The following is a 20,845-nucleotide window of genomic DNA, read 5'->3' as shown; positions in this document are numbered from 1 at the left end:
TCCAGATGGATCAGACAGACGGTAGTGCAGGCTTATTCTATTAAGGGTCGGGAGCCCCCGTTCCCTGTTAAGGCGCACTCCACTCGGGCACTTAGTGCGTCATGGGCCTTTCGCCATCAGGCGTCAGTGGTCCAGGTGTGCAAGGCGGCTACCTGGTCGTCGGTGCATACCTTCTCTAAACATTATAAAGTTGATGTAATGGCATCGTCTGATGCCTCGTTTGGCCGCAAGGTTTTGCAGGCCGCAATTTGAGGAGACCAGTGGTCTACCTCGAGGGTTTTTTTCCGTTGGAAAATTTTTCTTTAGTCTCATTCTTTGTTTATAATGAGCCTTTAAAACTTCTAGTTTGGCACCGGTTGGGCCTTCTAGATTGGATTTGATTTGTCAATCCCACCCCTCATTTGTGGCACTGCTTCTGGATGTCCCAGCTCTTGAGAATCAAGAAGACTACGTCTGTCAATGAGCGATAGAGAAAAATAGATTTTTGTAAGAACTTACCGTAAAATCCTTTTCTCTTAAGCTCATTGACAGACGTAGTACCCGCCCCTCTATCATTGAGTTGGGTTGGGTTAATTTCTCTGTACTGCTTTAAACAGAACTGATTCCCTGTAGCAGAGAGAGGGAGGATATACCCTCAGGGACTGCCCCCTAGGGTGGAGCCAGAACGTTTTGTCATTCTGCCTAGTCCTACTCCTGCGGAGACAACATAACCCAGCTCTTGAGAATCAAGAAGACTACGTCTGTCAATGAGCTTAAGAGAAAAGGATTTTACGGTAAGTTCTTACAAAAATCCATTTATCTGAGTGATAAAACTTCATTTAAAAGTAAAAGAGGACAATGCATCAATATCTGGTTCAACGGATGTAGTAACAATTCTCAATGAATTCTCAAGGTACTCATCAGCTATTTTGGTTCTAATTTTGCCTCTCTTGTGCTTCATCCCTGAAAATAGTTACTCTCAAAAATAGGTGCTGACAAAAACTGATGACACAAATAAGGTGTGATTGTGAAGAGTGGGATTAATTTTCCTTGGGAAGATAAAACTTCTAAAAGTCCACTAAAGAGTCAAATTTTTGGCCAGCCACATGTGTTCGCGAAGTGTAAATGCATTTGTACAAAAACTACCCAAAAAAAAATAAAATCAACATTTTTAAGTTTACTATTTTGTGTTGGGCCGCATTCATAGACGTCTGGGGCTGCAGTTTGGATGCCGCTGTCTTAGACAGAAATGTTTTTTTATATGGACTTTAGGAGAAAAATCCCAGCTCCAGCTAACATGTAATTAAAGAGCTACATTTGTTTTGTTTGCTCTTGAGAAAAAGGTGTAAAATATATGAAAAAATCTAAACCTTTAGGCAACCCCCGGCAGTGTTCTATGTTTTTTTTCCCAATCCCTTTTAAAGTGGATGTAAAGGCTGAAGGTTTTTTGCCCTAATGCATTCTAGGATAAAAAACCTTCTGTGCAAAAGGATCTCCCCAGACCACCACCCCCCCCCCCCCCCCAATTTTATACTTACCTGAGCCTGATCTCGATCCACCGGCACTCCCAGCTCTGTCCTTTCTCAATGGGCAGATTGATTGCAGCGGGGGGCTGAGCCGCCCTGTCTGTGTCAATAGACTCAGACCGGGCGGCTCAGGAGCAAGCACACATGAGTGTTCCCATATAAATCAGCTTTTTGTGGGGGCACTTGCCGAGGAGTAGGAGCGAGGAACACCAGTGGGGTGCCCAAGTAGAGTCCCAAGTCCCTTTTACATCCGCCTGTCCATAGGGCTGCATGGACCTTCTGATCAGGTCCACCTGAAAAACTGGCAGACCTGATTGGAGAATGCCCATGTAAAAGGGCCCTTTAAAAGAATGGACCTGAAGTTCTGTAGGCAGATGTAAATGGATGATCATCCATTTACATCTGCCCACCCATAGACATACAATGTTGTTCAGTCTGGCTCTGTCTGAAAAACTGATCTAGATTGAATGCCTGTGTGAAAGGGCCCTAAAGATTATATTTAAATGAAAGTTTTGTGCCCGGAGCTCTGCTTTACAGCCCATTTAGACTGCCTGCACACTAAACCGCTGCGGCTTAGTGTGCGGGCAGCTGTATGTTCTAAGTGGTGTGATGCGTTTTTCAGTGTATCACACAGTCGTCGTACCCCCCCCCCTTTTTTTTTTTTTTTTTTTTTTAAATCCACAAAATGGTACTTCATTTATGCCTGTGCGGTGCTGTGCGCTGGTGTGCCAGGCTATGCAGTCCCATCTAGTGTGCTAAATGGCCACATAGAAAACAATAGATCAGTAAAACAAAATACAGAAATCTGCATTTCCAGTCAGTATTTTTGCCTGTCAGTGTTAAATGGTTTGACCCTCTAATTGTTACTTTTTTTCTAAGCAGCTTGTTCTGTTAAAAGTGGGGAAAAAAAAGACTACACTATAACAGAATATTATCTGGTTTACCAGGTAAAAATAAAGGAAAAAAGTCTTAAATAAAAAGAAAACAAAAAAAAACAATGCAATCACCATATCTAATAATTGGTGGGCTGCAATGTTGTACATTTTTTGGTTTTTGGGTTTAATACAGCTTTAGTACCTTGGTTGAAGGAAAAGGGGTAACAGATGAATCTTTCCACTTGAGTGCCATAAATGTGTGCGCAACTGATGCATATTTGAACAAACTAGTGTTTACCTAGTCCTGAATTTTATTTTGTGTAAAGCCTTTAATTCTAGAGACTGTAATCATCTGCTTTTTCTTTTTTTCCTAGATTTCCAGTCATTGATGTGTTTTTTTTTTTTTTGTTATTTTCTATCTGCAGGACAGGAAAGTATTTACAAAAACCATGAAGACATTTGTTGAAAAAGTGGCCACAGTAAGTTGTTAAAGAAGTTGTCCTCAAGTGATATACAAATTTATAATGTATTTACACTTATAAATGCAATGGCGTGTATATTACAGTAGACATCTATTCTAGACCACAGAGCAATGGGAAGTGTGTTGTGTTTGAGAACGATTTGATTTATCCTCCTTTGCAATTTACCCCCTACAGCAACTGCTGCTTAGCATATCAGTTGGTACATTTCCTAGTTTTTGACTCAACAGCCCAGTTATCAGCAGCTGCAGCTTCCGAATACAATTTAATATGTTTATAATTTTTTTAAGGCATTCATATTAAAGTGTTACTAAACCCACAACAGTAAAATCAGTTTGTATATGCAATAAAGCATGCTTAATATACTCACTGTGGAGCCTAAGGGGTTATTCCTCCACATTATGTAAAAAAGGCTATTTGATCCTGTATTCTCTGGTCATCCTCTGATTCTTTTACTGTCCCCTACCTAGTACAGTACAGAGCCTTGGGAGCACACTCTGCACATGCTCCGTTTGGTGTGTATTGTATTGCTAGAGAGGTTTTTTTTTTTTTTTTTTCTTCTTGAAAGGGTGCATGTGATCGGCACAGGGCCAATCATCAGCACTGTCCAGCAGATGGTCATGAGTCATGTAGCCTCACAGAACAATCAGAGGAGAATGAAAACTCCTCCTACAATCTTTAACCAGACACTGATTGAAGTGACAAGACTCCTATATACTGGTGATGAGAAAAGGTATTTAGCAGTTTATATTTACTAAAATAATTGCAGCTCCGTGTACTGTGGGAGACCAGATATAGTGAATGCAGGGTCCTGGGTTTAGTAACACTTTAAAAACATTGTGACAGATCCCATTTTAATGGAAAAATGCCACAGTGTACCCACATATATCATGTGGGACTTTTTTTCCCCCAAAGCCCCTTAAAATTAATCTATCAGTCCTGTTCAAGAGCAGACACCATACGATGCCTTGTATCAAACACGTAACTAGACATCTGGAAACCAAGGCCCTCTATTTCCATTGGTTCCAGGGCCCTTTCCTCTGGTTTCGGGGCCCACTTATTCAGGGTCCCTCTACTCCTTTCGCTGGACCCTTTATTACAGTCCCGCAGCAGAATCCTTTTATATATTCTGCAGTGGGCCCCCCTGCTGCCATCTTTGGGTCCCCGGCGGTGGTGGAATGCCAGCGCCCAGTCGCTAATGCGATCTTTGAAATCCTGGTAGTTCTGCCACTGCCTTGTATTACTTTTATCAGCTGGAAAATTCTCTTCTGTGTGGATCTTTTAAACTAGTTTACTGGACTTTCCTGATTGTGTAACAAATCGCCACACACCTCTCATGCCCCTGTCTGAGAGTGCCTCAGTGTCCTGTAAGGGACTGGTCATTGGACAGGGGTAAGATGGGTAGACAGGGTCTGCCATGAAGTCAGTCCTTAGTAACAACCAAAATCATTTGAGAAGGATGAATAGAGAATTTTCCAGCTAATGAATGTACTATAAGGTATCCTGTAATGTCTTTCCTTTCACAGACATTTTTGTTTAAAAATTTGCTAAGATGTTTGCTTTAAGGGCAAGTGCACTTAAAAAAAAAAGACACTTTTCCCTCCCTACTAACACTTGCATATACCACAAGGGTACACCGCCTACTTTTATAGATAAATACACTTTAAACATTTCGGAGTTAAATGACACTACGAAAAACCATGATGATTTTGAAATTCTTTTTCATAATGGCGTATGTATATATAACCGGAAAATTCAGTGCTAGGTCAAGCAAAAAGAACGAAAAGGTAAGCAGCCACTTAACCAACTATGATACCAGCTGTAAATGATCAATAAAAATAAGCGGCACTAAATTCTAATAGTACAATCATAAATAATCATATGATAAATAATGTGGCATGAAAACAACTAAAAATGCAGTGAATAAATTATGAGCAAAATATATAATTGAAAAAAATCTATCATATGAAAGTGATATAATGAAATAGATGCAAATTCCAGTGTTAGGTGAACATAAAAAAAGTCCTTTTCAATATTAAATAAAAGTGTCCATAAAGTGCAAAATAGTGTATAAGTAACGTTGATTGAAATCCACCACCAAGCACCAACACTTAGCATGCGCTTCTTACCAGTTAGCATAGACCATAAATTATAATGGTCATAAAAGCACAAAATAACCCGGCATTGCGACATAGGGGGTGGCTACTCAGCAGCAGCTCCAAACGGATCGGGAATAAAAAAAAATGAACAAGCATAGTGAAGTCTGCTAACATTTAAGTCCTTTTACTTAACTGCTTTAAGACCGCCCGCCGCACATGTACTGCGGCAGACCGCCTCCCCTGCATGACCTGACGTAGCCCTATGTCGGTCGCATGCCTATTGCTGGGGGGAAGGGGGGGGTTGCACTCCCACCCCCACTAGGCAGTGCAGATGCCTATGCAGGGGGCTGGCGGCCGCAATTGCTGCCGGGCACCCACGAACGCTGAGAGATAAGGTCGCTCAGCTGTTGTAAACACAGCCGACCGTTCTTCTCTCCTTCTATAGAGGATCACAGGTCTCTGTGGTCATTTCACAAGCCCATCCCCCATACAGTTAGTAAACACTCCCCTAGGCTCACACCTAACCCTTTGATCACCCCTAGGTTAAGCCCTTCCTTGCCAGTGTCATTATTACAGTAACAGTGCATATTTTTAGCACTGATTACTGTAGTAATGTCACTGGTTCCCCCCAAAAGTGTCAAAAATGTCAGGGGTCCGATCTGTCCGCCGTAATGTCGCAGTCCCACTAAAAATTGCAGATCGCTGCCATTACTAGTAAAACAAAAAAAATAAATAGAAATGACATAAATCTTTCCCCTAGTTTGAAGATTCAATAACTTATGCGCATACGAATCAAAATACGCTTATTACGACTTTTTTTTTTTTTTTTTTTTACCCAAAATATGTAGCAGAATGCAAATTAATCTAAAAGGATAAAAAAAAAATGTATTTTTACATTTTTTTTTTTTATTTTTTGGAAATGTTATATAGCAGAATGTGAAAAATATTGTTTTTTTTTTTTTCGTGTCTTTTTTTTTTTGTTTATTGTGCAAAAAATAGAAATCGCACAGGTGATCAAATACCACAAAAGAAAGCTCTATTTGTGGGAAAAAAAGGACATCAATTTTATTTCGGTACAGCGCCACACGTCCACGCAATTTTCCGTTAAAATAACCTAGTGCCGAATTGCAAAAAATGGCCTGGTCTTTTAGGGGGCAAATCCTTCCAGTCCAGAAGTGGTTAAAATATATAAACAGTACCTTCGATGAGTTGTAAACAGGCACAAACGAGTAAAAAAACAGCAGGCTGTCAGCTCTTGATGAAGGAACACTGTGAGTGACTGCTAAGCAACCGTGATGTCTTCAGTAACAGCCAATCCCGATGTGTTTTGTCATAGTTGATGTCTTCCCAGGGGCAGGCCGAACGTCAGATACAGTTTCTTATTTTTATTGATCATATTATATATATATATATATATATATATTTCTCTTACGTCCTCCGACAGTCGCCGCCATCTTCATATTCGTCACAATGGGTATTAGACTTTGCTCCGAAGGAGTAGCTAGGCAACAGAATATGTCAATATAAAGGCTTTTAACATATCCCACCCCCAGGGGGTGGTCCCCTCAGTCAATACCCTCCTACTTCCTGTATCCATACTTCAGTTTCTATGTCTAGCTTGTCAGGAGTAGCTGGTTGTCTCTATGCTGGGGCATTTTGTCTCAGCCTTTATTCTCTCTTTGTTTTTCTTTGAGTTTTTTTCTCTTGCTTTACTCAGCTGTTATTTTTTCAGCGTTAGTTAGTTCTTTTGATGAAGAGGATTCGTGCGGCCTGGGTCTCGGGCTGATCCCCCTGGTCGCAGGTTGTGGGTCGGTGGCTTCCCAGCCTGCCATCGAGCGTTCAGGTATCGCTCCTGGCGCAGTGAACAACCCATCCCTGCCTGGTGCAGGGATGCTTGGTGAGGTGGCTACCTCACTGGACGCTGTGCGGTTTCTTAACCCACCATTATGCTGCGTCCTGGATGCGACTCTCCTTGCCTTGTGTGCAGCGGTTTGTTCACCTGTGCGGGTTCCCCACGCCATCCGTGGAGGTAAGTGTATTTATGTGGGGACCTGTCTGTTTTGGGAGGGCTGTCAGTCTGGGACTGTGTTACCCTGCCTGTGTTCACACTGTGGATTTGTTTGTCCCTGTCTCTCTGGCTGCACGCTGTGGGCTACAAGGAGGGGGGGCTGTGCTGCACTGTTTGTGTCAGCCTGTGTATGTGTGAAGGCTGTGTGCTGTGGGACATGCTTTTGACCATGTTGGGGCACTTTACAGCGATCGCTGCGGCGATCCGCCATGTTTTTTTTTACATGAGTGGTGTTACATGCATCACTGTAGTGGGGGGAGCGGCGGTTTCGGCGCCAAACGACGCCATTTTGCCTGCACTCACCCAGCCACGTGTTTTAACTGCGGGCGGCCATTTTCTTGTAGCCTTCCATAGGCTTTAACAGAGCGCCCTGATTACATCACTTCCTCTTTCCTGATGTGCACCGATCGAGGCGGCAGCTACAGCGAGGGTCTCCTCAGGTTTTTACCCTTTCTGATCTTCCTTTATCCATTGCCTGGGTTCTGTGTCTTCCCTGTGGGGGTCTCAATTGTGCTGTGTGTGTGTGCGGTGGGCTGCGCTCGCCGCGCTTGTTAAAGGGGCAGTTAACCCCTTCTTGGCCAGCAATAATTTTTGGGCAATGGATTCTCGGGAGGGCAAATTTCCTACCACATTGATGGGTAGTCAGGGGACTGCTGTTTCCCCCTCAGGGGGAGATTTGGCTGCGATTGTGGCTAATCTGGCAGCACAGGTGCAAATGCTGGTGGCTGCTCAATCCACAAAAAGGTCCAGAGATTCAATTTCCTCTGGTTCAGAGGGTGAGGGTGCAGGGGCTGGTATGGTCCGGGGTCTCCTTATCAGGGTCCCGTTCCTCCCTGGATCTTGTGGGGTCCGAGGTGGAGGCTTAGGTTGAAGGGGTGGATGATTCTCCCCCTGGCTCGTCTGAAGAGCTTGCACTCATGGATGAAATGGTTGCTTCTATTAAGCATACGCTGCGCTTGCAGGATGAACCGTGCCCGCCTGCTGCCTTGGCAGCTTATGGGACAAAGAGACGGCGCAAAACATCGCAGGTTTTTCCCTGCACGGATGACTTTCAGAACGCTGTTAAGGAACAGTGGCGTAATATCCGCAAGCCTTTTGCTGTACCCAGTAGGTTCAAATTGCGTTATCCTTTCACGCCCGCTACTAACGAGCGTTGGTGTGTACCACCTCCGGTGGATCACGCGATCGTGGTTTTGAATAAGTCCACTGCGATTCCTGCTGAGGATACCCCGGTGTTCCGGGATGCCACGGACAAGAGGCTGGAGTCTCTTGCCCGTCATACCTATTCTATTATGGGTTCTATGCTGAAAGCTCTGTTTGCTTCCCTTATGGCGGCCCAGGCAGTCGCGAGTTGGACGCAGGTGCTTAGACGCGTTTTGGTGGCTGATTCCGCCCCACAGGCGACATTGGACATGGTGGATCAAATCCATCAGGGTGTCATGTATTTGTGCGATTCGGACTTGGATATGGTCCCGTTGGCCGCACGTGTACACGGTGTGGCGGTGCTGTCTCGCCGTTTGGTTTGGTTAAAGTGTTGGTCGGTGGACCAATCTTCGCGCAAGACCTTAGCCAATCTACCTTATGACGGTTCTCGCCTTTTTGGCGAATCCTTGGATACTCTGATAAAGGGGATCACAGGGGGTAAGAGCACGCTCTTGCCCCAATCCCAAAAGGCTAAGGCGACTCCTGGTAAGAAGCATGCTTCCTTTCGGCCCTCTCAGGGGTCCTTTCGGCCGCATTATAAGGGCAAGCCGTTCAAAGGTCAGGGCTCCCAAAAGAAGCCGTGGACAGGTAAGCAGAAGTCCGGCCAGTCCGGATCCGCTGCCCACAACAGTGCGGCCTGAAGGGGCGCCCTCACCCGGTTCTGGGGTGGGGGGACGCTTGCTCGGTTTTCCACAACCATGGCTGACCCGTGTTCGGGACAGGTGGGTTCAGGAAATCGTTCGATCTGGTTACAAGATCGAGTTTCTTTCTCGGCCGGAGAGCAGATTTTTTCCCTCAAATCTTCAACTGTCTCTGGAGCGTTTGCGGGATCTGCACCTAGCGGTGCGGGACCTGAGGGCTCAGGGAGTGGTGGTTCCGGTGCCTCATCGGGACAGATTTCGGGGGTTCTATTTCAATCTGTTCACCGTGCCCAGGAAGGAGGGCAAGGTACGTCCAATTCTGGACTCGCAAGTTCCGCATGGAATCTCTGCGGTCGGTGGTGGCTGCCCTGGTTCCGGGGGAATTCATGGCCTCCATCGACTTGAAGGATGCGTACCTACACATCCCCATTTTCGAGGGTCACCAGAGGTACCTTCGATTCGCCATTGCGGAGGATCACTACCAATTCGTGGCGTTACCTTTTGGCCTCGCTTCGGCTCCGCGGGTTTTCACCAAGGTGCTTGCACCACTGCTGGCCTTGTTAAGGGCCCAGGGCATCTCTGTCCTGGGGTATTTGGACGATATTCTGGTTCGGTCTGCGACCAGCCAGGGTCTGGAGATGGATCTGTCCGTCACGGTGCAGACTCTACAGGAGTTTGGTTGGACGATAAATTATCCAAAGTCGACGCTGTGTCCGTCGGTTCGTCTTCCCTATTTGGGGATGATCCTGGACTCTGTCCAGGCGAAGGTCTTCCTACCGGACGACAAACTCAAGATTCTTCAGGGAGAAGTCCAGTCCCTCAGGGACGTTCCGTGCTCATCCCTGCGGAAGTGCATGCGGTGTCTGGGACTGATGGTCTCAGCTTTCGAGGCGATTCCCTTCGCCCAGTTTCACACGAGGAGTCTCCAAGCGGAGATCCTGTCCAGGTGGGACGGGCGTCCGCAATCTCTGGATATCCAGATTTCGTTGAGCCATCGCACCAGAAGAGATCTTCTGTGGTGGCTCCAGTCCCCGGCAGTGTCGGGGGTAAAGTCTTTTCGTCCTCTTTCATGGACGGTGATCACCACGGATGCCAGCCGGGTGGAGTGGTGTTCTGGGCGTTCTGTCCGCCCAGGGGACTTGGTCGGAGGAGGAATCCTCCCTTCCAATCAACATTCTGGAGTTGCGTGCGATAAATCTCTGCCTTCAACGTTGGACGGACAGGCTGCGCGGCTGTCCGGTTCGGGTGCAGACGGACAATGCCACGGCGGTGGCTTATGTCAATCACCAAGGGGGCGCCAGGAGTGCCCGAGCGGCTTGGGAAGTGGCCGCCATTCTTTCTTGGGCCGAGACTCATGTCCCGGCAATATCGGCGGTGCACATTCCGGGGGTGGAGAACTGGCAGGCGGGTTATTTGAGCCGCCAGACCCTGGATCAGGGGGAATGGTCTCTCCACCCGGATGTCTTCCAGATGTTGTGCGCGAAGTGGGGTCTTCCGGATGTGGACCTGTTCGCGTCTCGTCTGAACAACAAGGTGAAACGGTTCGTGGCAAGAACACGCGATCCTCGGGCAGACGCGTCAGACGCATTAGTAGCCCCGTGGCATCAGTATCGGCTGCTGTATGCGTTTCCGCCGATTCAATTGCTGCCCAGGTTCCTTCGCAGGTTGTACTCAGAACCACACACGGTGATTCTTGTGGCACCGGACTGGCCTCGCCGGCCCTGGTACGCGGACCTCTTGAACCTGGCGGTCGACTCTCCTTGGCGTCTGCCTCTTCGAGAAGATCTCCTGTCTCAAGGGCCGATATTCCATCCTGCTTTACAGTCGCTGGCTTTGATGGCCTGGCTGTTGAAACTGAGGTCCTGAAAGATAGGGGTCTTTCTCCGGAGGTCATTCACACTTTGATTAACGCGAGGAAGTCTTCCTCGGGGAAGGTATATCACCGTGTTTGGAAAGCCTATTTTGCCTGGTGTGAGTCCAGGGGGTTTTCACCTCGCACATACTCTGTGTCTAGGCTGTTGTCTTTCCTTCAGACGGGTGTCGACCAGCGTCTGGCGCTGGCTACGGTCAAGGGTCAGGTATCTGCGCTGGCTGTTCTCTTTCAACGTCCTGTGGCGTCTAACTCTTTGGTTAGTACCTTTGTTCAAGGGGTGCGACATCTGGTCCCTCCTAGGAGGGATCCTTTACCCCCTTGGGACTTGAATCTTGTTCTGTCCGTGCTACAACATGCTCCCTTTGAACGGATCAGGAAGATCTCGTTGCCCATGTTGTCCAAAAAAGTCGCTTTTTTGGTGGCGATCACTTCGGCTCGTAGGGTTTCGGAGCTGGCAGCTTTGTCCTGCAAGTCTCCGTATCTGGTCGTTCATCTGGATAAGGTGGTCTTGCGACCTAACCCTTCTTTTCTTCCGAAGAGAGTTTCGGAGTTTCACATCAATGAGGACATTGTCCTGCCTTCGCTCTGCGCGAAGCCCAAACATCCGAAGGAGGTGGAGCTGCATTCCTTGGATGTTGTTCGGGCGATTAGGGTTTACCTGAAATCGACTGCATCTTTCCGCAAGTCGGATTCCTTGTTTGTCCTTCCTGAGGGACCTCGGAAGGGCATGGCTGCGTCGGCCTCTACCATCGCCAAATGGATCAGACAGACTGTTGAACAGACCTATGCTTTGAAGGGGAAAGTTCCCCCTGTGCCTGTGAAGGCGCACTCTACGAGATCTCTGAGTACGTCTTGGGCCTGTCGGCATGGGGCTTCTGTGGCCCAGGTGTGTAAGGCGGCGACTTGGTCGACCGTGCACACTTTCACGAAATTCTACAGAGTGGATGTTCAGGCATCGGCAGATGCTTCCTTTGGCCGCAAGGTGCTTAGTGCGGCAGTTCCTTAGAGCTCTTTGTATGGGCTCCTTGGCTGTTTGGGATACATGTTGTTATCCCTAGGTTATTTGTTTTTCCTGGGTTACTGCTTCTGTTGAGCAAGTTTTTTCTACTGTTGCCCAGCTGGTTTCCTTCCTTTGGTAAGGTTCTTTTCTCTGATGTGGAGACTGCGTTGCCTTTAGGCGCGGCTGCGTTTCCCACCCCTCATGTTTGCACTGCTTTGGGACGTCCCCATTGTGACGAATATGAAGATGGCGGCGACTGTCGGAGGACGTAAGAGAAAACGGAATTTTTGTAAAATCTTACCTGTAAAATTCCTTTCTCTGAGTCCTCCGACAGTCGCCGCCCCCGCCCCTCTTCTGGGGTTTTGGTTGTATACTCTACTGCTATTCCACTGAAACTGAAGTATGGATACAGGAAGTAGGAGGGTATTGACTGAGGGGACCACCCCTGGGGGTGGGATATGTTAAAAGCCTTTATATTGACATATTCTGTTGCCTAGCTACTCCTTCGGAGCAAAGTCTAATACCCATTGTGACGAATATGAAGATGGCGGCGACTGTCGGAGGACTCAGAGAAAGGAATTTTACAGGTAAGATTTTACAAAAATTCCGTTATATACACACACACACACACACACACACACACACACACACACACACACACACACACACACACACACACACACACACACACACACACACACACACACTATCTCACAAAAGTAAGTACACCCCTCACATTTTTGTAAATATTTTATTGTATCTTTACATGTGACAACACTGAGGAAATTACACTTTGCTACAATGTAAAGCAGTGCATGTACAGCTTGTATAACAGTGTAAATTTGCTGCCCCCTCAAAATAACTCAACACACAGCCTTTAATGTCTAAACCGCTGGCAACAAAAGTGAGTACACCCCTAAGTGAAAATGTCCAAATTGGGCCCAATTAGCCTTTTTCCCTCCCCGGTGTCATGTGACGCGTTAGTGTTACAAGGTCTCAGGTGTGAATGGGGTGCAGGTGTGTTAAATTTGGTGTTATCGCTCTCATTCTCTCATACTGGTCACTGGAAGTTCAACATGGCACCTCATGGCAAAGAACTCTCTGAGGATCTGAAAAAAATAATTGTTGCTCTACATAAAGATGGCCTAAGCTATAAGAAGATTGCCAAGACCCTGAAACTGTGCTGCAGCACAGTGGCCAAGACTATACAGTGGTTTAACAGGACAGGTTCCACTCAGAATAGGCCTCGTCATGGTTAACCAAAGAAGTTGAGTGCACGTGTTTAGCATGCTATCCAAAGGTTGTCTTTGGGAAATAGACGTATGAGTGCTGCCAGTATTGCTGCAGAGGTTGAAGGGGTCAGCCTGTCAGTGCTCATACCATACGCTGCACATTGCATTACATTGGTCTGCATGACTGTCGTCCCAGAAGGAAGCCTCTTCTAAAGATGACGCACAAGAAAGTCTGCAAACAGTTTGCTGAAGACAAGCAAGACTAAGGACATGGATTACTGGAACCATGTCCTGTGGTCTGATGAGACCAAGATAAATGTATTTGGCTCAGATGGTGTCAAGCGTGTGTGGCGCCAACCATGTGAGGAGTACAAAGACAAGTGTGTCTTGCCTACAGTGAAGCATGGTGGTGGGAGTGTCATGGTCTGGAGCTGCATGAGTGCTACCGACTGTCAAGGTCTAACCCTGCCTTCCTGTTGGCAGCCATCTTGGACATGTGCAGACTGCTGTCTCTTATAAACTCTGTTTGCATCATCTTTTGACTTCTGCCTGGTCATCGCTCCGTGATGATGTCGCACACCTGACTATATGTATATCGCCTGATAGCTTGCAGTCCTCCAAGGTGCATCACTGTTAGCAGTCTTCTGTTCTCTGTGTCCCTCCATACGTGACCTGGCTTTTGCTGACGACTTTCCTGGCTCTCGATTCCGAATCTGCAGACGAGTCGGCATCGGCAGACTACCTGCTACTGGACTCGACCCTGGCTTGGAGGACTACCCGCTTCTAGACTCAATCCCAGCTTCGATGACTACCCACTTCTGGACTTGACCCCGGCTGTTCCTGATTTTGTGCCTCACATTTGCTGTGCGCCTATTCTTGTTGCCCTAATAAACTGCTTTATTTTACTTGCATCTTCGTGTGGTCTGGTTTCCTGGCACCCTGACACCAACACTGGGGAGCTACAGTTCATTGAGGGTACCATAAATGCCAACATGTACTGTGACATACTGAAGCATAGCACGATCCCCTCCCTTCGAAGACTGGGCCGCAGGGCAGTATTCCAACATAACGACCCCAAGACGACCACTGCCTTGTTAAAAAGCTGAGGGTAAAGGTGATAGACTGGCCAAGCATGTCTCCAGAACTAAACCCTATTGAGCATCTGTGGGGCATCCTCAAATGGAAGGTGGAGGAGCGCAAGGTCTCTAACATCCACCAGCTCCATGATGTCATCATGGAGGAGTGGGAGAGAACTCCATTGGCAACCCGGAAAGCTCTGGTGAACTCCATGCCCAAGAGGGTAAAGACAGTGCTGGAAAATATTTGTGGCCTCACAAAATATTGACACTTTGAGCCCTATTTGGACGTTATACAAGCTGTACACTCACTACTTTACATTGTAGCAAAGTGTAATTTCTTCAGTGTTGTCACATGAAAAGATAAAATATTTACAAAAATGTGAGCGATGTACTCACTTCTGTGAGATACTGTGTGTGTATGTATGTATGTGTGTGTGTATATATATATATATACACACACACACACACACACACACACACACACACACACACACACACACACACACACACACACACACACACACACACACACACACACACACACACACACACACACACACACACTTACTCTCTTTGTATCTGTGTGCATACAAAAATGTATAGTTTAAAACCTGTCAAACAAAACAAATTAAAATTGGGACGGTTGGATGGTTTCCCCTTACAAGGGTATGATAAGGTAGTTGGTCTAATCATTGTGATTACAAACATCATAGAAAGGAAAAGGATGCAGTGCAAGCCAAAACATGTCTATGATGTCCTTTTGCTAATTTTAAATATTGCCAATAAACAGATTTTAAAGCACTAGGTGTAGGATGTTCCCTGTGTGCCTCCTTCGCTTTGAAGTAGCTGTAGTCTAATGTAGTTTAGAAAGTAAAGCATAGAGGAAGGAAGTAAAAATTACAATTACCAGACTTACCCAGAAATTCTGTTTTGAACTGCAGGTACAATCAGAAGGGCCACCTAAGTCATCCTAAGTAACTGTTTTGAAGCTAATTGCTTTAGTAGAATTGGTGTGATTGTGTTACATACAAGTCTGCATAAGGCCTGGTTCACAGTTGTATGAGTGGTTCCCACTGTGGGTCCGCACTCGTTTCCACAGCCACAACCACCTGAAAAGAAAACCCAGGAGATTTGGGTGGGTGACGATAATCCTAATGGCACCCACTTTCATTGGAAATTGCAGTGGCCACTTTCTGCACAGGGAACCGCACTGCACTTGCAGTTTCTGTGTGGGTTGCGATTTAAAAAATGATGCGGGGGACATTTTAACTGCATTTTAGGGGCATAGCAGCCCACTAAAATGAAGGGGCTGCCGTGCCCGTGCAAAACCGTAATAGTATTGAACCAGTGGTGAATCAGTTGATGTTCATTGTGTAAAGCTGGTTTCCCCTAGCTGGTGCTCCAGGGCCTCCAAAATTTGGTATGGGGAGTCAGGAAATTAGATGAGTCATTTATGCCCTTAGAAAGGCTTAAAGCAGAACTTCACTCTCTCAATCAACATTGATGATTTCTAATCCTCATTCTGCTAGCATTAGTAAATAATTACAAAGGTGAATCGCATTTAATCGTCAACTTTTTTTTTTTTTTTTTTTTTTTTTTTTTTTACATTTCTTTGGTTACTGCCTGGTTTTAATGCCTAGGCAAATGATGTCCTACATCTCAAGAGTGTTCAGGCGGGGAGCAGGGGTTTTCTCAGCTAAGTGCATCCTCCTGCCTGCGTACCTGAGCTAAGGGCAAATGAATTCCAGGAAGTAAATGAATCATCTGCCTTTACTCAAGCTGGCCATGGCCAGAAATGCTAGGAGGTGTTTTTTTTTAAAGTGATTTCTCAACAGAAAAGCATGGAGACCTGAATGGATAGACGAGTTTGCTTGTGAATATTAAAAATAAATTAGTGTTTTTTGTTTGTGGTTCTCGGATGCAGTGTAGTTCCACTTTAAGGTGCTCTTTCGATTTTGAGTCTGTCTATATGGCTAGCTGTGAAAAAGTCCCACATGTAGAGGAGTAGCAAAATGTGTTTTGGGCTGCAATTGTAAGTATGCCTATGCTGTGTGTGAGATTTAACTTGTTAAAATGAAAACTATGTAAAAAAAACAAACACATTTTATTTACTTTCATCATTTTCCAAATAATTTTGTTAAAAAAAATGTCATTCTATAATGTTTGTATCTTTTGTTTTCCAGGGAGAATTTTCTCATCTGGTCTTGCTGGCAATGTTTGACTGTATTGATGATACCAAGCTTGTGAAGCAGTTAATCATTTCTGTGAGTATTTCCCTGTCCCTTACAAGTGTGTTGGAAGTTGTCATCTAGTACATATGTGTTTTTGCCAGTTATGGATGCAGTTTCAAAATGATAGATTCTTGACATCTAATAATAGTTTTTCTTCACGTTTTTAACGCTATAAACTTGGCTATATAATTTGCAGTATTAGCACACAGAAAAGTGCAAATACAAATCTTGAAAAAAAAGATAAAAGAGCTTTTCATACCTAATCAGATTTTTTATACAGTCTTTATTTAAGGCTGAACTCCAGGATAATGAGTTGTGGAAATACAAGAAGCGTGTGTATTCTTCTTGAGTCTTGGTGTGTTTTGTGTATTTCCTCCAGATCCGTGCAGTAATCCAGTGTGAAACTTTAGCTCTTTGAAAGGAGCTTCCTGTAATGAAGACCGGTCACTGCTGCTCTCTCTCCTTTTGCAGCTGACTGGTCTTGTATCCACCCCCTCCTGTAGTTTTCTGCAGACAACCTGTAGTGGGTGAAGCCTGCTGGGACCCTCCCACAGTTCTCCACTCTGTACAGACTATGGACCACACAGTGATGTCACTGCTAATTTTAGCAGCAAGGTAGTATGTGTTTACAAAAATATTTGGTGCACACAAAGTGGATTTATATATTTTGTGCTTGAAGTTCATTTTTCATTAACCACTTGCCGACCGCCGCACGACTATCTACGTCGGCGGTCAGCCCCTCACAGGCAAAGTGACGTAGGGCTACGTCACTAGCTTGTGAGGGTCTAGGGAGCGAGCGCGCGCCCCCGGAGGCGCGCTCCCGCTCCCGAGTGGTCACGGACCCCCCCGCGCGTGTGACCGGCGGACCCGATCGCCGCCGGCCACTCTGCGATCGGCGGGGGAGAGGGAGAAAGTCAGGCAGCTTGTGTAAACAAGCTGCCTGTCATTCTCCTCGCTGTATGAGAGCTGATCACATGGATCTACTATGTAGATCCGTTGATCACTCTGCATACAGCTGAAGCCCCAGCCAATCACAGTTAGAATCACGCCCCTAGGGACACACACAGCCCCTCCCTCTCAAATAAAGTTAACCCCTTCACTACCAGTGTATTTTTACAGTAACAGTGCATATGTATAGCACTGATTACTGTAGAAATGTCACTGGTAACCCCAAAAGTGTCAGAAATGTCAGTCAAGGGTCCGATCTGTCCGCCGCAATGTCGCAGTACCGCAAAAAAAATCGCAGATCGCCGCCATTACGCGTTAAAAAAAAAAACAACAAAAATGACAAAAATATTTCCCTTTGTTAGTAAACGCAATAACTTTTGCGCAAACCAATCAAAATACGCTTTTTGCGATTTTTTTTACCAAACATAGGTAGCATAAAACAAATTGGCCGAAAATTTTAAAAAATTTTGATTTTTACATTTTTTTTGGGGGGAATTTCATATAAAAAAAAGGGAAAAATATTGCTATTTTTGCAAAATGGACGCTCTTTTTTTGTTTATAGCGCGTGATCAAAAAATCGCACAGGTGATCAAATACCGCCAAAAGAAAGCTCTGTTTGTGGGAAAAAAAGGACGCCAAATTCGTTTAGGTACAGCGTCGCACGACCGCGCAATTCTCCGTTAAAGTCACGCAGTGCCGAATCGCAAAATACCCCCTGGTCGGAATGGGGGTAAAATCTTCCGGGGCTTAAGTGGTTAAAGATCAATCAAACAAAACACAACTTGGCTTACACATTTTAGGCTGTAACTGTTGCAGATTTGGCAGTACTTCCTGTCTGGTAAAACCATTGTCACCAGAACAGGAAATGAGGGTATATCTCTCTAACAAAGCTCTGGATAGCCGTAAAACTCGAGATAGGATTTAACCCTTTCCTATTCTATCAGAAAAAAAAGTTTTTCTTTGGGCATACACTTTAACCACTTAAGCCCCAGAAGATTTTACCCCCTTCCTGACCAGGGCCTATTTTGCGATTCGGCACTGCGTGACTTTAACGGACGATTGCGCGGTCGTGCGACCCTGTACCTAAACGAATTTGGCGTCCTTTTTTTCCCACAAACAGAGCTTTCTTTTGGTGGTATTTGATCACCTGTGCGATTTTTTTTTTTTTTTTTTTTTTTTTTTTTTTTTTTTGATCATGCACGATTAACAAAAAAATAGCGTCAATTTTGCAAAAATAACATTTTTCTAATTTTTTATATGAAATTCCCCCCCCCCCCCCCCCAAAAGGAAAAAAATGGCGGCGATCTGCGATTTTTTTTTTTTTTTCTTTCAGGGACTGCGACATTGGGGCGGACAGATCGGACCCTTGGCTGACATTTTTGACACTTTTGGGGTTACCAGTGACATTACTACAGTAATCAGTGCTATACATATGTACTGTTACTGTAAAAATGACACTGGCAGTGAAGGAGTTAACTGTATTGGAGAGGGAGGGGTTAAGTGTGTCCTAGGGGCGTGTTTCTAACTGTGATTGGCTGTGGCTTGTTGTGTAAGAACAGTGATCAACGGTCCTACATAGTAGAACCGTTTGATCACCATTCTTACACAGGGAGAACTGACACCTTGTTTACACTAGCCGCCTGCCTTTCTCCCGCTGTCACAGACGATCGCGAGTGCCCGGCGGACATCGGGTCTGCTGGGCACACGCGCGGGGGGGGGGTCCGTGACCGAGCGGGAGCGCGCATCCGGCGGCGCGCGTGCGCGCTCGCTCCCAAAACCCTTACAGGCTAGTGCCTGTGAGGGGCTGACTGCCAACGTAAATAGTCGTGCGGCAGTCGGCAGGTGGTTAACAGAGCTTCTAAAATGGCTATTGATGAAAAAAAGAATAAATCAGAAAAGAAAAGGTGCCTATAGGTGTGGTGAGATTTGAGTATATCTCTGGTTATAGGAAGCAGGGGGGGATGCTTATGCTGAATAATTGTGCTGAACAGCTAAGTGTGTTAACAATTTGTGTCTATTATTGCAAAATATTCAAAGATTTTTTTTTTTTACTCTTAAGTAATGAAGCAGGTTTATGGTTACAAGGGAGCAGCTTTCGGCTTGTAACATAATTTGTATGCAGATTGTCAAGTGCTATGTACATTTTCCATATTGAGCAGTTTCTTTTTCTTTATCTAATTCTATGATTGGCAGACTGTTACGTACCAGTAATATGTTTAAAGGTAATTGTCATTGAGTGCTCCTGCTGCATTTGTTTCATAGTGGAAGTGCCTAACTTCAATTTACTTAAATGTGTACACCATGCATTGCATGCACTTTGTCACGTCGATGGTGTCTGCCTATGTGACAGCTGAATTTCTACAAAAGCACCCATCCTGTGAGATTCTTTGGCTCATTGTGGTGAATAAACCCCTTGTTCTGCTTCTTTTATGGAACAAATCCTGGCAGTTTAGTGAGATAGTAATCCAGCCCATTGCATCTCAATTGCTCGAAAATCTGTTGCACCAGATAAATCTATCAGGCCTTTGGTTTTGGAATTATACCCTGGAACAATACACTATGCCAAAAAGACATTTGTGGGCCTTTTGTGTCTAGGATGTGTCCTTGTTTTCAGACGCCCTTTGTTTTTTTGCCTCTATTTTCTTTAGGAATTCATCCATATTCTCCAAGAGGGGCACTGAAAAATCGCATTAAAATAATTGCCTATTTTAATCAGCTTTTCTAAATGATGATTTTCTTATTTTTTTGCCTCATTTCTATGAATGTGAGGTCACAGTTTGCCTGTTATCATTAATATTTCATATGAATGGTGGTGCCCTTCTATAACAAACTCTTATATCCAACACCGAGCTAAAATTTGAGCAAAGTTACACAGACCTCAGTGTTTGACATGTTCCATTTATGTATTTATTCCAAACCATTAAAGTTTGTTACCCCATTAATTAATAAAAGTTTGCTGTAAATTATCTAGCGATCCTTCCATAGATATTCCCTTGCTGTGTAATTCTTACCACACTAGGTATGAAAGCAGCTCCATCCAAGCATGGTCAGAATACAGGACGTCATGCTGACACACGGCATGGCTATATTCCTGCTGCCATTTTCCTGCTGATGTGCCCTGCCTTTCACAGTCAGGACACTGCTGTAGACAAGGACAGTCTAGGGATGTCTGTCATCCCAAAACTCTCCCTATTCTCCCTTCAGGCACTGCTTATGGTGCTTTCCAGACCTTTGGGTAGTGTGTGTTCGCCGCAGAGCACTTTGTCAGCCTAGGGTCATGACACAGCTTCTGATGTGATCTAGTTTCTGAAGACCCTTTGAGTGTGCAGTGTTAGTCCAGCATCAGGACCTACTACATGTATTGATATCGTATAGTTCCATTATTACCACCTTTTTTCTATTTGTTTCCATGGAAAGGATTAACACGTAGGGGAAATTTGTACGGTCTTCACACAGTCTGTTCCCGCCTTTTCAGCATGAGGTAGCATCTTCCTGTTACTGCTCCTGTTTGAGACACCGTTATATCTTATTTAACCACTTAAGCCCCGGAAGATTTTACCCCCTTCCTGACCAGGGGGTATTTTGCGATTCGGCACTGCGTGACTTTAACGG

The 20,845-nt window shown here is 45.3% G+C and overlaps 1 protein-coding gene across 1 annotated transcript in view; it reads left to right on the top strand.

The window, feature by feature from the left end:
- The window catches only part of PUM3 (pumilio RNA binding family member 3), a 130,812-nt gene that overhangs the window by 65,467 nt on the left and 44,500 nt on the right, over positions 1–20,845 (top strand). The window contains exons 11-12 of the mRNA XM_082244197.1: positions 2,806–2,859; positions 16,238–16,318. Coding sequence (XP_082100323.1) covers positions 2,806–2,859; positions 16,238–16,318 — 135 coding nt within the window. The remainder of the gene's footprint in view (positions 1–2,805; positions 2,860–16,237; positions 16,319–20,845) is intronic.

This window comes from Pelophylax lessonae (genome assembly GCF_965119305.1).
Source record: "Pelophylax lessonae genome assembly, chromosome: 1".
NCBI classification, from domain to species: domain Eukaryota; kingdom Metazoa; phylum Chordata; class Amphibia; order Anura; family Ranidae; genus Pelophylax; species Pelophylax lessonae.
Note: the sequence above shows the minus strand (reverse complement) of the source record. Positions and strands in the feature narration are given on the sequence as shown.